General features: G+C 44.9%; 2 protein-coding genes across 10 annotated transcripts in view; one reads left to right on the top strand and one right to left on the bottom strand.

Moving 5' to 3' along the window:
- Positions 1-3,280: 3,280 nt before the first annotated feature.
- Positions 3,281-4,644, top strand: LOC132655126 (large ribosomal subunit protein eL33-like). Its single transcript, XM_060386659.1, has one exon. It carries the CDS (start codon positions 4,263-4,265, stop codon positions 4,593-4,595), a length of 333 nt encoding a protein of 110 aa, XP_060242642.1. The 5' UTR covers positions 3,281-4,262; the 3' UTR covers positions 4,596-4,644.
- A 1,289-nt stretch (positions 4,645-5,933) lies between these two features.
- The window catches only part of Brca1 (BRCA1 DNA repair associated), a 66,351-nt gene continuing 55,121 nt past the window's right edge, over positions 5,934-17,163 (bottom strand). For all 9 annotated transcript variants that reach the window (XM_021641183.2, XM_060386655.1, XM_060386658.1 and 6 more), the window contains 5 exons: positions 15,685-15,765; positions 11,844-11,898; positions 9,273-9,346; positions 8,317-8,377; positions 5,934-7,136 (listed from right to left, as the gene is read on the bottom strand). In XM_021641183.2, the coding sequence (XP_021496858.1) occupies positions 6,991-7,136; positions 8,317-8,377; positions 9,273-9,346; positions 11,844-11,898; positions 15,685-15,765 (417 nt within the window). In that variant the 3' untranslated portion in view covers positions 5,934-6,990. The remainder of the gene's footprint in view (positions 7,137-8,316; positions 8,378-9,272; positions 9,347-11,843; positions 11,899-15,684; positions 15,766-17,163) is intronic.

Genomic DNA, 17,163 nt, shown 5'->3' with positions numbered 1-17,163 from the left:
CCTACCTGCCACAGTTGCAGGGATCAGTGGACCTAGGAATCTGCATGCCTAAATTCTTAGGTGATGTCAGTGCTCCACCCCAAGACCTCCATCAAGGGTGGGCATGTTTTGAAATCATGCTACTAAGGTGAATGCTGTCATACTGAAACCAGGTGTTCAAAGGTTGTGCCCTTCAGCCATGTTAGGGACTCCTTGGCTTAGGCTATCAACCAGGATCGGCTTCTTGGGGTTTTTCTAATTTGTATGACATTGTACTTGTTTTGTGTCTGTAGGTGCCCACAGAAGGGCTGCAGAACTCATGTGATCAGAAGAGGACTTGCTTGAACCATCTGTCTCCTTCCACCCGCTTTGTAGACCAGGCTGGCCTCCCACTCACAGATATCCGCCTGCCTCTGCCTCCCAGAGTGTTGGGATTACAGGCGTGCTCCACCACATCAGGCAGCCCCTCAGTTTTTTCAAGTCAGGGTCTCTGTAGCTCAAACTGACCTTGAACAGGGACCTTTCTGCCTCAGGCAAAAAGTGTTTAGATTGTATGAGCTACTTACCACTCCCAGGTTAAGCACGGCCCAAGTTTCCCAAGTGCTAAGAAACAGGAGAGGACTAATGTCTAGATTCCCCAAGCTGTGCTCTTTGTACAAACTGTTTCTAATTCTCTTCAACTTTTCATCTGCCAGATGCATCTCTTTAGTGTTCCCTTGTTTTAGCAGATTTTCAGGTTGTTTTGCAGGCACTGGGCATCTCTGAAGCAGGGTGCAGAGGCCTTGGAGTTCAGCCAGCTGAAGCCATCGGTGAGTGAGCCCCACATTTGTTGGGCAGCAGGCCCCCTTCTGTTTGGTTTCCTTGGGCACATCTGCGGTCCCCTCACTCTGCCCTTTCCCGTGCAGCCCTCTTCGCAGGCAGTCCTTATCTGCTCCTAGCAGCCTTCACAGGATACATTCTGAGCATCCTGACTCCTTCCGCTCCAACCATCCCAACACTGATTCCTTTCTTTTCCTCTTGGGTGTTTTTTTGCAGATACTTTGTGGATCCTGGTTACATTTTTCAGGAAGGAGATAAGCAGCCAGAACTCTCCTCTAAGCCCCCTCCTTAGGCCTGCCTGGTAATCCTCTTCCCTTTCCAGCTTCTTTGCAGTGAGATAAAAGGCAGTATAGGAACCAGTTCCAAAGTGCTGCTCTGCCCAGAGAGGGTTAAGAGATTGCAGGGTGGGAAAGTGGGAAGGCATCAGTCAGAGGTCAAAGGAACAAGATTTACTCCATCATCAGTACTCTTAATCTAAGCCAAGCACCATGAGCAGGGCCAGAAGTAGACTTCTGGGAAAGGCAAACAGAGCTCCAATCAGATGGGGTGTATATGTGTCAGACACTGAGACAATGACATGACTTTTAAATGCATTTCAGTTAAATCTGCTTTCACCCAGGATCCCATGAAGGCAGGGATGTTCTGGGTGGATGCGGTTCTTTCTTCTAACATCAGTGTTAAGGGACAGCAGGTTACATTCTACCTTGCAAGTCATGACTGGGCCCTGGAAATAAGGCTCATTTAGGCCAATGAGCCTTACCTGCCCTTACCACTAACACGGAGACTCACCATTTCCATGATAATTACTTAGGGAACAGTTCTGGGCGGTCCTGCTTTGGTAAGGCTGAATTAGGAAGCTTTTTTTCTTTTCTTTTTAACTTTTTAAAGATGTACTTACTTATATGCATGTGGCTTGTCTATGATGTGAGTTCGTGTGCACATGTATGCAGTGCCTAGAGTCCACTGGATCCCCTGGAACTGAAGTTAGAATTGTGAGCTCCCATGCAAGTACTGGGAACCAGATCCTCTGCAAGAGCAGTCGATACTCTCAAGCACGGAGCCATCTCTTCAGACCTGTTTTGTTTTGAGACAGTGTAGGCCAGGAACAGATCCCCCAACTTTCCCCTCTAAATACAGGGATTAGTGAGCATACAGTCTAACCTAAGCCTGGAATGTTTTCAGCCTCTGAGACTTACTGCTTAATAAACCCACCCTTTCTTGTTCTCACTGAGCTCTGGGACTGGCTGATTCAATTCATCTGTTCTGGCTCATAATCCTCTCCCAGCTAATTTACTCAATCTGGTTTCTCTCTTGGCCTCTGGATCTCTCTGCTTGGCCTCAAGCTAGTACTCCAGCAACCTGTTCTAGTCCTCTGGCTCCTTTTGCCTTCACCTGTATGTAGCTTATTCTTTCCTTCAACCTCTCTGCACAACTGCCTTCTCTCTCTCTGCATTGCCCCTAAAGTAGCTTCTCTTTCCTCTCTTCTCTTGAGAGCTGGGCATATCCTATTCTGTCAAATCTTCTGATTCGTCACTTTGTCACTTTCTTTTTCTGCCAGTTAATCAGACATCACTTCCAAACACAGGTGCTTCTTTCTACAAAGTAACTTCACCTTTACTGTTGGGGATTAAAGGCATGTGCCACCAAGCCTAGCTTTTCTTTACCTGACATTTGCTCTATACCAGGCTGGCCTTGATTTCAGATGTTTGCCTGTCTCCTGGATTAAAGGTGTGTGCGTATTCTAGCATTCTAGCCAGATCGCAGGGTCCTAGCTCCTTGGATGTGAACTCTTGCCAGAGCAGCCATGTTCTGAATTAAAATGAAGTCAGGTTTTTTTTTATTTTTTGTGTGTGCGTGCGTGTGTGGTTTTAGGGCTTGAACCCAGAGCTTAGTACATGTTAGGCAAGCACTGTCAATTAAGCTACATCACTAGCCCATCTGAACCAGTATTTTCTGACAACTGAGCGAACAATCAAAAGCTGGGAGACTGAATGAGTAGGAATGGTAGCCATGACCCCATATGTGAGCTTCTGCCTGACAAGTTGCCTTTATTGTTTTTCCACCATAGCCAGTGAAGGAAGCCTTTAAAAAAAATTCTACTGATAGGCTAGGGTCAGATGGAAGGGAAAGAGGACCTTCCCTATCAGTGGACTTGGGAAGGGGCATGGGAGAAGAGGGAGGGGGCTACAGTTGGGATACATAGTGAATAAATTGTAACAAACAAATACAAATTAAAAACCCTTATGTTAAAAAAAAAACAAAAAACCCTAAACTGCTTTCTTTCCTGGGGTCATGACTGATGCAAATGGAATGAAAGATGGGACGGAAGGCAGGTCCAGGTTTCCTCAGTCATTTGACAGCTATGGAAAACCTTATCAATACGAAACTTGCTTCCATTTTTCAAATAAAGTGATGAAATACCCACTTCATTTCCTAGGCTGTGATGAAGACTGAGATAGAATAGAGTAGCTGCAGTTTGTTTTATTTTTCTACCCCCAATGTCCCAGTATTACTGAAGTGTAATGATTTCATCTTTTGTCTTGAAGGAGAGTTTATTCTCTGAATAGTAAAAGGATTAAGAAATGATGTACAGGTTGGCTGTGGCAGCACACTGCTCTAATCCTAGCGCACAGGAGGTAGCATCAGGTGAATCTGAGTCTGAGGCAAGCCTTATAATCACTAAGTTCCAGGCTATCGAGGGCTACACAAGACCCTGTTTTTCCTTCACAGATGTCTCTATTTAACCCAGCACCTATCCAGATACCACCGTGAAGGGATTTGAAATTGACATGATGGGCCTTAAAACAGAATGACAAGGATTATCTAGTGGGTGCAATCTAACTGCTTGACTCCCTACAACAGAAGTGCCTCCAGGAAGGGTTAGGGAGATAGAGCAGCTAGAAGCAGAGAACGGCTTTGAAGATGGAGGCAGCAGAGGTGGGAAATGACCACTGGACAACCACCGAGGACACAGATCCCGGTCCCAAACCACAAGGAACAATTCCATCAACATGAATTTGTTTATTTGTTTACTTGTTTAACAGAGAGATTCCCACAGGGTCCAGCGACTCACCCCTCTAATCCCAGCACTTGGGAGACAGAGGCAGGCAGACCTCTGTGGGTTCAAGACCAGCCAGATCTACAAAGGGAGTTCAAGACAGTTAAGAGAAACTTTTTTTTGGGTGTGTGTGTATGGAGATAGGGACACACTATGTAGCTTTGGCTGCTGGCATTAAAGGTGTGTGCTACCTTGCCTGGCCTATCTTCCCCAAGACAAGGTTTCTTTGTGTAGCCCTGGCTGTCCTGGAACTCAGAGATGCACCTGCTGGGAGTGCTGGAATTAAAAGTGGAAGCCACCAATGCCTGAAGAATTTTTTTTTTTTTAAAGGTTTATTATTGCTCTTTCCGTCATGTCATCTTGGCGCCTGGGAAGGCCTGCTAGGAACAGGACTTCTAAGTAGCAGATGTCTGGAAGGCTGTGGTGCAAAGCCATTTTTGCTGGCTACAAGCGAGGTCTCTGGAACCAAAGAGAGCATACAGCTCTTCTTAAAATTGAGGGTGTTTATGCCCGAGACGAAACAGAATTCTACCTAGGCAAGAGATGTGCTTACGTGTATAAAGCAAAAAACAATACAGTGACTCCTGGAGGCAAGCCAAACAAAACCAGAGTGATCTGGGGAAAAGTAACTCGGGCCCATGGGAACAGTGGCATGGTTCATGCCAAATTCCGAAGCAACCTTCCTGCGAAGGCCATTGGACACAGAATCCGTGTGATGCTGTACCCTTCCCAGATTTAAACTAATGAAAAGTAAATAAATAAAAGTGGATTTGTAAAAAAAAAAAAAATTTATTATTGATTATGTATAGTGTTCTGCCTGCAGGGCAGAGGAGGGCACCAGATCTCAGTATAAGGTTATGAGCCACCATGTGGTTGCTGGGAATTGAACTCAGGACCTCTGGAAGAGCAGCCAGTACTCTTAACCTCTGAGCCATCTCTCCAGCCCAACTTGAAGGATTTTAAAGCAGGCTCATCCCCGGGGCTCTTGGTTCCATGAAACCTGAAACAAAGAAAGTACTTGGGCTTCCTGGACCTTGAAACTAGCGCCTTGAATATGCCAGAATCACCTTTGCCTTCTGGATCCAACTGTGAAATTATAGATATTATTGTAAGCCACTAAATTAGTGACAATTTGTTATGAAAGCAATAAAAAAATTTCTAAAAAGGTTATTTAAACTGCCTCAGTATCCCCAAGGCAGATACAATTCTCAGCTTCGCTTTGTGTGGATGCGGAAGCTGAGGCCCAGAGAAAAAGCTCTGGGCAAGTATGCAGATTACTAAACTGTTTGTTTTAGTCTAAGAGTGCTTGTCTGCATTCATGTGTGTGCGAGTTGGGAACTGAACCTGAGTCTTCTACAGAAGAATTCTGGGTGAGGCAGCCCACACCAGTAATCCCAGCGCTAGGGAGGCAGAAGCAGGTGGATCTCTGAGTTCATGGTCAGTTGGTCTACAATATGAGTTCCAGCACAGCTAGAGACATGTAAGCGAGCCTGTTTCAAAAATAAAATCAATTAACAGCAACAACAAGTGCTCTTAACTGCTGGGCCATTTAAAAAATAACTTAAGCCAGCAGGTGTATCTCTGTAAGTTCAAGGACAGCCAGGACTACATACAGAGAAACCCTGTCTCAAAAACCAAATAAGCAAACAAACAAACCAAAAACCAAACAAACAAACACCAAAACAGTAAGGATCTTAATTTAGTACTATTATTAATTTTGGTTTTTGGAGACAAGGTTTCTCTGTGTAGCCCTACCCATCCTGGAACTCGTTCTGTAGCCCAGGCTGGCCCTGAATTCAAAGAACCACCTGCCTTTACCTCTCTAGTGCTGGGATTATAGGTGTGAACAACCACTGCCGGAAATACTTTATTTTTGTTATTTTTTTAATATTTATTTAGTTTGTATGTGCTTGAGCATACACAGGCCATGGCATATATGTGCAAGTCAGAAGACAACCTGCAGGAGTCCTATTTTCACCATCTGGATCCCAGGGATTGAACTCTGGCTGTCAGCTATGGCAGCAGGCACTTTAGCCACTGAGCCATCTTGCCAGACCCCCAAACAGTACTCAAAGTGTTTGTTATTCAGTTTATTTGCAGCATTAGTGGTACAAAACATACTTTGTATAATCAGGCCTCCATGCTCTTACACAGGGTGCTGGGGTACACAGGGAAGAATATTCCCTCCAACAGCTATAAACAGTCCAAGATAATGAGTTCATGAAAAATATGGTCTTTTTCTTCAGCAAGCAAAATTATTTACGAAGTAGTATGGTTTAGCAATAGAAAGCAAAAGGGAAAAATTACTTAAAAGAAAAGCAACAGCCCCTTTCCTGGTGGAATCCATCATTTTACAGACATGAAATATTCGTATCAGAGATCTTGTATTTTAAGAGGAATGAGCAACTACAACAAACGCTTTGCTCGTCAGTTACGGGGAATGAGAGAGATCTCCTGGATCCTGGAAGCTGAAAACTTCACATTCACACCAAACCCATTATCGGCCTCTGAACTTCCTCAGTGGCCTCCAACATCCAAGACCCTGCACAAGCGCTGCCTCGGGGGAGGGACCGGGCGTTGTTTGGTGCTGGGCATTAAACCTGGAGACTCAAGGGACACTGATTTTAAGTCAAATCACAGACCTCAAGCAAACTCCTTGAAGGATTTGACTATTGGCCTTTATGAACATGAGATTTTATAAGAAACGAATCAGAACCACTAGCTATTTGCTTGAGTGAGGATCTTATGTAGCCCAGGTTGGCCTTGAACTCAAAACACTTCTGTCTCTTGCTGCCACGTGCTGTGATTATGGTCACATACCGGCATGTTCAGCTAAGACCACCATGTTCAGCTCAGAACAGCCAAACCATCGACTCTCTAAGAACAACACATAACAAGTTAGCATCTTGCTCAATTGGTGGGATTTAAATAATGATAATTCTCAGGTGAATTCACACTCTTTGTGCTCAAGACAGATTCCAAAGGGAGACTTAAATTAGAAAAATTTAAGGGACCCTCACATAGGCAGAAGCTGTTTTCTTCCTGGCTGATGTATATAAAATACTTAGTACATAGGATGTAGAAAGACCCAAGAGTGAGAGATGCTCCCTGGATATGAAAGACCATTTCTTAAACTAATCGTTGGGGTCTTGGAGCTCGCTATAGTCATGGGTGATATTCTGTACCAGGTAGGCATCCAGATTCCGGCGACGGTAGACGGATATACTGTCCAGCACCCAGTCCCACATCACCAGATGGGCCTCACACAGCTTCCCGAGCTCTGCAGACAGAACACAAGCAGAGATTAGTGGCAAGTCGTTCTACCAGACCAGACTCTAACCAACCCACTCCAAGGTCTGATTAGGTCTGATTACATAAGTTCTTAGGGCTAATTATGTAGGAGCCAGATCAGTGCTCTGAGGTGACACATCAGGACACAGAAACTTTTCAGAAGCCAGAGGTAAAAGCCAGTCTCTGGAAACTGAAATAACATGAGCTTTAGCCTTTTAAAGGAAAAGCCACCAGAGAGGGCAAATGGTGTGGAGAAATATCTTAAGAGACAAAACACCATAAGCATGATCACTTGTGTGTAAATGTACATGCAGTACACACGCTTTTTTTTTTTTTAATGATAGGGTATCACCGTATATCTCTGGTTGCCCTTGAACCTGACCTCACAGAGATCCAACTGTCTCTGCCTCCCAAGTATTGGGAGTAACAGTGTACCACTACATCTGACCTCATCTATTACTTTCATAATATAAAACTAAAACATCAAAGACATTGGTGTAGAGCCTGATGATTTGAGTTTGAGCCTAGGATCCATATGGTGGACAGAGTATTAACTCCCTCAGCTTCCACACACATGCACTTTAAAGCACGCGCACACACACAAAAACATAATAGACATTTTAGTCATTCATTCATGCAAATATTTAAAAACAGGCTGAAAGCTGGGCAGTGGTGACCCACACCTTTCATTCCAGCACTCAGGAGGCAGAGGCAGGCAGCTCTCTGAGTTTGAGGGCAGCCCGAGAAACACTGTCTTAAAAAATACATACACACACACCCTCGCCCAAAACACTGAGTGCAGTTAAAGCATGTCTATAATCTCAGTACTAAAGAGGCTGAGGCAGAAAGGCTGCCAAGTATTTGAGACCAGGATGCAGGCCAACCAAAACCAAACAAAAAACACAACAAAACAGGCCACTCCTGGTGACAATACCTTTAATCCCACCATCCAGGAGGCAGAGACAGGTGTATCTCTTTGAGTTCCAGGACAGCAGGGCCTACATCATGAGACCATGCCCCAAAACCAAAACCCAAAACCAACAAACCCAAACCAACCAAACAAAAGCAAAACAAACCCCAAACAAACCCAGCTGGGAATTGTATTAGTCAAGTATAGTAGTGACTCAAACCCTACCAACAGGACCCCAGACGATGCAAAGATACTTTACCAGGGCAGCCACTGTCTTCTGTCCAGGCACTTGGCTGTACGATCACAATTGGATGAGTACCCTGCATTCCCAAAAAGGAAAAAGCATTTAGTATTGAAAGGGTTAGACTAACTTTGTAACCTACATGTCTTCTAAAGCCTATCGTTTTGAGTTTTAGGTCCAGGTTAAGCTAAAGCCTCTTAGTACCTTTCCAGAGAACGGAGAAATGTGACCCTATCTGTGAGTACAGATATAAAAGAAGCGAGCAAGCAATGACCTTCACTCAGCAAAAAGAATGACCAGACCCTTGTCTTCGAGATAGTGTTTCTTAGCAACCAACCCAGACGACCTCAAATCAATCCTTCTTCTGAGTAGCTCCTGACCTCCAGCCAAGAGCCCGCAGCCACAATCTTCAAGGATGAGCTAACCACCCCCACCTTCAATTGCAGCTGCATCCACACTTGGCAGGACTGGCCAAACTTGAGCACCTAAGACTAACCAATTATTTTACTTTATAGCTTCCTCATCCAATCCTAAATTGCCAAAACTGCAACTTCAAATTTCCCGCTATTTTTTTTTTTTTTAAAACCTAAGGTCTTTGTCTTCCGGTGCCACTCTTTGCTGACCAGCAGGGGTGACCTCATTGTGCAATGGTTAATAAACCTCTTGCTTTTGCAATGAGTCGTGGTCTGTGGGGGTTTCTGGGAAGGGCGTGATCTTGAACTCCTGAGCTATGAGACCCCAGGTCTTACAGTATGTCAAAGCACGGGGTTTGGAAAAGTCGTGTCACCACTTTTACATGGTAAAAAGGGCCAGAAAGAAAAGGCTTGATGCTTATAATTCCCAAGTCCTTACTCACCCCTCACAATTGGGCCTTTTGCTACAGGATCAGGGATAGAGAAAGCCCTCTGTGCTACTTTACCTGCTTAACGGAAGGAGAGTATTTCCCTCACCTTAAGGAGGCCTCAGATACTCACGGTGTCATGGGTGAGCGATGGAAGCTCCTTCACCACGGAAGCCCCACACAGCTGCAGTATCCTCTCCAGCTCATCTACAAAGCACAGGTGGAAAAATTACCAGAGCCACCCATACCCCTGCCCCGTGCCCTCTACAGTCTTCCCTGGAGCAAACCCCAGTGAGCAAGCTGGTTTTTGTTTTAAAGGATAGAAGGACCCCAGAATTAGTATGGCTTCTAAGTCAGTCTGCCACTGATGTGCTGCTGCCTACTCTGGCTATTAATCTCCAAGAGGCCTCGTGGTAGATAAGGTTTCATGGTCTCCCAAATGAAACATGCTGACAAAGAGGATCAAATTTCCAATAATCTGCTAAACTGCTAGATACTATGTGAAAAACATCATCTCTCTTCTTCTTTGCTCCTGCATCCCACTTCACTGCTGGCTGGTAATAGACAATCATGGCCTTTGAGAGCACCATCCTGGATGGTAATCACTATAAATGTGAAAAGACAGAAGATATTTTATCCAGTGGAGGGAAAATACATGTTATCCTGGCCAGAGGCCTAGCATATCACTAGGAAAGGTCACATGCTGAGTTAGAATCCACTTATCTAGGGAATGAATCTCAAATGAGGTTGGGCTCAAGAATCAGCAGCACTGAGCAACCTTCCCGGCTTCTTTGGCGGTGCTCAAAGCATCCTCGCACTCTTCCGGAAGGAACATCTGCTCATGCCTGGGAACTGTGGAGGTGCATCTGCCTGCCTGCCTGAACTGAGGCTACTAACTTAGGCCCTTCTCCAGTGAACCCACTAGCACCCCTGGCTTTCACTATATTAAAGTCTAAAAACAGAAATCACTTGAGTGACACTAGAAATTTTCTAAAAATATAATCAATAACCAGTACAGAAGGGAACAAAATTACACTGCCAGGCTCCCTTGCTACTACTCATCTGCTTATGGCCAGTGGCCCTCAACCTATGGGTCATCTCCCATTGGGGGCTGTAGAGCAGATATCCTGCATATCCGATATTAACACTATAATTCCCAATAGTATCATATTGAAGTTACAGCTATGAAGTAGCAATGAAATAATTTTATGGTTGGGGGTCACCGCAGCATGAGGAGCTGTACTATAGGGCTGCAGCATCAGGAAGAGAGCCACTGCTCCTCAGCCTCCCTCTCCGAAGTCCCAGGACTGCAGTCCCTGGAGCTGAAGTGAAGCAGATAAAAAGAACTAACTAAACCTATACATGGACAGGGGCCTTTGATGTGCAAGAGCAGAAGCCCCGGCAGTCTTCCCTTGTGGGACAGGACTCAGGCAGCCCACGCTGTGTGCACTTGTATTCACAGATGGCCCCAGACTGTTGATTCACCTGCTTCTACCCAAGTGTTTGGATTACAGGCAGAGGTCACTAAGTCCAGCTTCAAAGCAGTTTTAATCGTCACATCACATTTAATATAAAATTGAACCAAAAATACTCATCACGAGATAGCCTCCCCCCTCCCCCCCCGGCCTGTACATGGCCCAGACCCATAAAACTTTACTAAATGAAGGTGGAAGGAAGAACAGAACTCTTTTTTTGGTACTTAGAAACTCCAGGTTTTTTTTGGTTTGTTTTTGAGACAGGGTTCTAATCATGTATCCCTGGCTGGCCTCAAACTCAAAGTGCTGGGATTAAAGGCATGAGCTGAAGACTGGATGGCTCAGTGGTTAAGAGCACTGACTGGTCTTACAGAGGTCCTAGGTTTGGTTCTGAGCACCCACACGGTGGCTCACAACCATCTGTAACTCCAGTTCTAGGATATCTGACTTCTCTGATCTCTGTGGGCTCCCAGCACACAAGTGGTACTAGGACATGCAGACAAAATAAAAAGGTGTAATAGCAGAGGCAGGTGGATTCTGAGTTTAAGACCACCCTGGTCCACATAGCAAATTCCAGGGTGGCCAGGGCTACAGAGAAACTTTACTTTGTTATCATTCATTTCAAATTATTCACTTTGTATCCTGGTTGTAGGGTCCTCTCTCCTCTCCTCCCAGTCCCACCCACCCTCTTTCTTCTCCCCCTATGCCTCTCCCTGAGTCCACTGATAGAAGAGGTGCTCCTCCCCTTCCATCTGACTCTAGCCTATCAGGTCTCATCAGGACTGGCTGCATCATCTTCCTCTGTGGCTTGGCAAGGCTGCACCCCCCACAGGAGGCGATCAAAGAGCCTGCTGATACAGAGACCCTTTCAAAAAACAAACAAACAAACAAAACCAACATACTACAGCAACAAAGGCGTGTTCCGCCATACCCAAGTGTTTTTACTGGTTTCTTATTCCTGCCCTTCCTTAGTCCAAACGAGCAGTAACAGAGGCTGGGTCCACACAAGCACAGAATATAGCACCTTAAATCCTAGCTCCTTCACTGGTCACATAGGAAAGCACATGCCTTTTTTTTTGTCCCAGGGTGTTTAAATGCTTGTTCGTTTAGAGAATGTAGAGAAAAAAATAACTCTGGAACATCTGAGTAATCTGAGGAACCTCCATATGGCCTGACTCTGTCCATACTATTGTCATGTAAGAATGGCTGCAGCCCTCCCAGGCGCTTACCTTTGGACATGTTGGTGAAGGGCTCACAACAACAGATCTTCAGGCCCTCGAAGAGCTGCAAAGAGAAGAGAGTGATGGGGTAGAGAGGAAGTCTAACTTTTGAATGAGCAGCAAGCACTAGCCGATGAGCTACCTCTTCAGTTGCTTTCTACCCTTTGTGTCAGACAGCATCTTAAGGTGGTCTCAAACTTGTAAGGTAGGTTTGGTGTTGGACTCCTGTTTCCACTTCCAAATGCTGAGGCTAACAGGAACACCTCACCACACCCAGAGCATGAGTTTTTATAAGAAACAGAGACCCTCCCTTTAAATGGAAGAACCTTTCTTTACCACTTGAGATTTCTGTGCTCCTTCCCAGGGACAATCAGTTCAACATCCTGAACTGATTTCAGAGTTTGCTGAATTTCGTATACAATTAATCTACATTCTAGAGTCATTTTTTATTTACTTTTATTTCTTATACATTAGTGTAAAGATGTCAGATCTCTGAAGTTACAGACAGTTGTGAGCTGCCATTTGGGTGCTGGGAATTGAACCTGGGTCCTTTGGAAGAACAGACAGTGCTCTTTACCACTGAGCCATCTCTCCAGCCCAAGTCATTTTTTTAATAATTACTTTTATTTAGTCATTCTTTAAAAAAAAAAAAAAAATTGTGCGTGTGTGTGCCATATATGTCCAAGTGCCAGTGGAGGCCAGAAGGTGTCAGATTTCCTGATGCTGATGTTATAGGGAATTGTGAGCCACCCAATGTGGACACTAGGAGTGAGGGTCCTCTGAAAGAGCAGCAAGTGTTATGAAACTCGGAGACAACTCTCTGGGTTCCTATTTTTTGTCATTCAAAGGATGAATTCCCATCTTGTCATCAATCAGGTCCAGGCTCATGCTTGGTGACCCACGCAAAGTGGTTTTATTCCTTGTCAGAGATGAGGAAAACAAACCCACAAACAATCCCACCTGGTCCATCTTTATGTCTAATGGCCAGAAACTCAAGATGCTTACTCAGGTTGTTACATCGGCACTTAACATGACTCCAGCAGAGTGTCTGTTTTATGTGGACATGCTCCATTTCTGTTCTAGCCAAGGATCCCTCCCTCCCTCCCTCCCTCCCTCCCTCCCTCCCTCCCTCCCTCCGTCCCTCTCTCCCTCCCTCCCTCCCTCCCTAGGGCTCTGAGAAAAGACACTTTGTTTCGAGACAGGGTTTCTCTGTGTAGCCCTGCCTGTCCTGGAACTCACAGACATCTGCCTGTCTCTGCCTCCCGAGTTCTGGGGTTAAAGGTGTGTACCTCTCTAACCCCCCGCTCCCCCCAGCAAGGAGCTGATGTAATTAAAAACAGGGCTTCACAGTGTCTCAAGCTGGCCTCTAATGCAGTCTATAGCCAAGGTCGTGCCCCAACTCCTTACCTTCCTGCCTCTCAACCTGCCAAGTAGTAGGATTACAGGTAAATGCCAGCACAGCTGACTTGGTTGTGCTTTTTAAGTGTGTGTGCACATGGGTGTATAAAGGCCAAAAGACAGCTTTGGTTGTTCTCTCATGTGCCACCCAGGGGGTTTAGCTAGCAAGCTGGAGGGATCTGCCTGTCTCCATTTCCTCAGTACTGTGCAATGAAAGAGCATGCCATCATGCCATACTTAAATAAATAACCCATCTGTCTCTGACTCCTGAGTGCTGGGATTATAAGTGTGAACCACCGTATCTGCATTCAGCTTCATTTGCAATCAAAGGTGGAACAGCTCTGTGTGTCTAGTAACAACTGTGTTAGTACAGAAGCTCATGCATACCTTGGCATGAGTTCTTAGAAAGGGCTTCAAGCTATCATTTTAAAGAAACCTAAATTTGTGCAGCTTTTAATATTTTTTTGAGATCTATCTATCTATCTATCTATCTATCTATCTACTATTTATACAGTACTCTTCCTGCAGGTAGGCCTGCAGGTCAGAAGAGGACACCAGATTTCATTATAGTGGTTGCTGGGGATTGAACTCAGGGCCTTTGGAAGAGCAGACTGTGCTCTTAACCACTGAGCCCTCTCTCCAGACCCTTAATATTTCTTTTTTGATACACGATCTCAATCTGTAGTTTAGGCTTCAAACCACAGTCCTGCTTTATTTAGCATTGAGTGGTAGGATATAGGAGTGCCATCAGACCTAGGGTGGATGGATACACTCTCATTTATCATTTGAATAACTTTTTTTTTTTTTTTTTTACTGTCTTTGTGCTGTCTTATGACACTAAAAGAAAACTGTCCAGGTCTAAAAATCACCTAGATACAGAGGCTGAGACACAAAAATCAAGGGGCTAAACACAGCTGGCTGTACTGGAAATGGCTGCACCCACCCTGCAGGCAGAGAATGAGGGCAGCAGGCAAATCGGTTATTGTTGGGAATGACAGTTCCCACCTCTGCTGCTCTCTCTAGATCTCTATGAACAAAACGGATCTCCAAAGTACTGACAGGACCGGGATGCTCATAAACGCTAAAAGTTCCCTCCAGGTGGCCAGCTGGAGCTGAACGCTGCCTTGAGGAGTATAAAACGTTAGGAACTTTCATATCCAGGCTGACACTTACTGATGAGAATGTCTAGTGATGAGATACGGAATCTGAAGATTCACCTGTGCGAATACATTTCTTTGTGAAAATAGTGTAGTGACATTTTGTTATCTTCTGAATGTCACTACTTTGCCACACAGCTTCCATCACTGCTATTCTGAATGTAAAAGAAATCCTAAGGCATTTTGAGCAAGAAGGAACCTGGTGCTAATTCTGCAAGGCTCCCAGGTGGATAAGAACAAATGGCTGGCTCACAGAGAACTCCTTGAGGAAAAGGGAGAAGTAGAAGGAGGTTGAGCACTTTTCTTGGCATCTGGAACAGTTATTTGATAGGCTCAGAGAGTGAGGATGGGCTGATCCCAAGGACTTAGGACTCCAGGCTTGATTTGTGATCCTGTCCAAAGCAGTTTTCCTTAGAAAACCACCTTTACCGGTTTCCTCTCAGGTTTCTATGAAGGAACAGAAGGTGCTTCGTACAGGAATGTTCTGAAACACCTGCTGGTACACACTTGAACAAGAAAAGCAGCCTGGGAACACAAGCACTTCTCCAGTAACCTGAGAAAGCAGTTGGCTCAGGCCTGCCCGGCAGGTGGGAAATCTTGGGAAGACTTCTTCCTGCAAGGAGGCTCCACCATCTGCTGTAATATGGTGGGGAAAGTCATCGAGCGTGCTGCTCTTACTAGCAACGTTGCTGGGATGATCTGTCCTGTCTTGTAAAGCCATCTATAACTTTCTAAAGCTGTGGCACTCGTGAATCTTGATTTGGAACTTGAGCATATGGTTTCAACTTCTTCTATCACTTACTGGCTTAAGTGACCCTGGGGAACTTATGCTTCCTGGACCTCAATTTTCTCATATGTAAACTATGAGGTATGTTCTCATATGTACAATATAGGTAATACTAGCACACACATCACAGTGTTGTAGACTGTTGACTATGGTTCACCTCCTTTCTGTGCCCACAGGCTGCACCATGCCCACCCTATTCACAGCAGTTACTGTGCTGCCTAGAGCAAAGTCACCAGGGTCACACAAGCACAAAAGGTTTAGGCTCACACCTCTGTAATACAAGCTCTGGCACTACCAGATGAGATCTAAACCTCAGACTGGAACCCAGATTGCAACTGCTACGGTCACCTTTATGTCTCCTTACTCCCGAGGCAGAAGCAATCCGTGTTTGCCAGTGTGCTGACAGCAAACATGCAATGTGCCTTACCAGGTAAAGAGCGACCTGACCACAGCGATTGGCGGTAGAGAGCTAGACTGCGGGTTCTGTCACATATAAGAAGAATTTTACCTTGTCCTGGGACTCTCTGGATCGCTTTGGACCTTGGTGGCTTCTTCCCGTCACAACATCTCCTCTGACCTCAAATTCATGCTGAAACCAAACACACAACGCTATGGTCAGTGGGATGGGAGATGGCTCAGCAGTTAAGAGTTAAGCATTAAGCAATTAACATCCTGCAGAGTTTGGTTCCTAGTTCCCACACCTGGCTGCTCAGGACCACCTGTTACTTCAGTTTAAGGGGATCTGACACAAGCTCTACAGGCACTGCAATCATGTGGACAAATCCAGAGAGACAGACAGACAGACACAGACACACACACAGAATTTTAAAAAGTAGGCCGTGTGACCTAAGGTTCAGGCCAGCCAGTACTGTATAATGAAACCTTGTCTTTATTTTTTCTATTTATTACAAGGCTGTGTAGCCTGGCTGGTCTGGAACTTGGAAATATGCCTGACTCTGCCTCTTCTCAAGAGCTGAGATTAAAGATGTGTGACACCAAATCTGGGAGAGACTCTGTCTTAGAAAATTTATTTTAGGGGGCTGGAGAGATGGCTCAGTGGTTAAGAGCGCTGACTGCTCTTCCAGAGGTCCTGAGTTCAATTCCCAGCAATGACAGTGTCCCACAACCATCTATACTAGGATCTGATGTCCTCTTCTGGCATGCAGGTCTACATGCAAACAGCACTCCTATACATAAAAAATTTAAATAAATATATCTTTAAAAAATTTTATTTTAAAAATTCATTCTTACTTTTAATTTTATGTTACAAGTATTTTGTCTACATGTATGTATACATATGCATGCCTAGTAGCCAAAGAGGTCAGATCCCCTGAAACTGGAGTTACAGATCGCTGTGAGAATCCATGAGGCTGCTGGAATAAAATCCTGGATCCTTGGAAGAGTAGCAAGTGCTCTTAACCACTGGCTGCTCTTCCAGATGACTCAGGTTTAATTTTCAGCATCCACATGGCAGTTCAAAACTGTCTGTAACTCCAGGTCTGGAGGATCTGACACCCTCACACAGACCGAATACATGCAGGCCAAGCGCTGATGCACAACTTGCTGAGCCTGGCTCTCTCCATCTACCATGTGGGTCCTGAGGCTTGTGTTTGGGTTGTCAGGATGGGCAGCAGTGCCTTTACCTAAGCTATCCCAACACCCCCAAAGCAAATCTTTGTTGAAATTACCAATTGGCTTTCACCTCTCTGGGCTTGATTTTTTTTTTTAAATGTATTTTATTTCTAACATTTGTACCTTCTCAAAACATTCACTTAGCATTTAGATTAAACTGCCAGCATTGAGGATTCTTGATCACTTAAATCAATTGTATATTGTCAGCTGAAGAAATTAACAGCTTTTCAGAGTTCTGCCGAGAGATTTACAGTTAATGAAGTCAAAATGATAAAACGGGGCCAATTGAGATGGCGCACTCAACAGGTAAAGGTACTTCCCATGAAGCCTAACAACCTGAGCCCTTCCCCCAGAA

This window comes from Meriones unguiculatus, chromosome 7 (genome assembly GCF_030254825.1).
Source record: "Meriones unguiculatus strain TT.TT164.6M chromosome 7, Bangor_MerUng_6.1, whole genome shotgun sequence".
NCBI classification, from domain to species: domain Eukaryota; kingdom Metazoa; phylum Chordata; class Mammalia; order Rodentia; family Muridae; genus Meriones; species Meriones unguiculatus.
The sequence above is the reverse complement of the archived record's forward strand: the minus strand, read 5'-3'. Positions and strand labels throughout refer to the sequence as shown.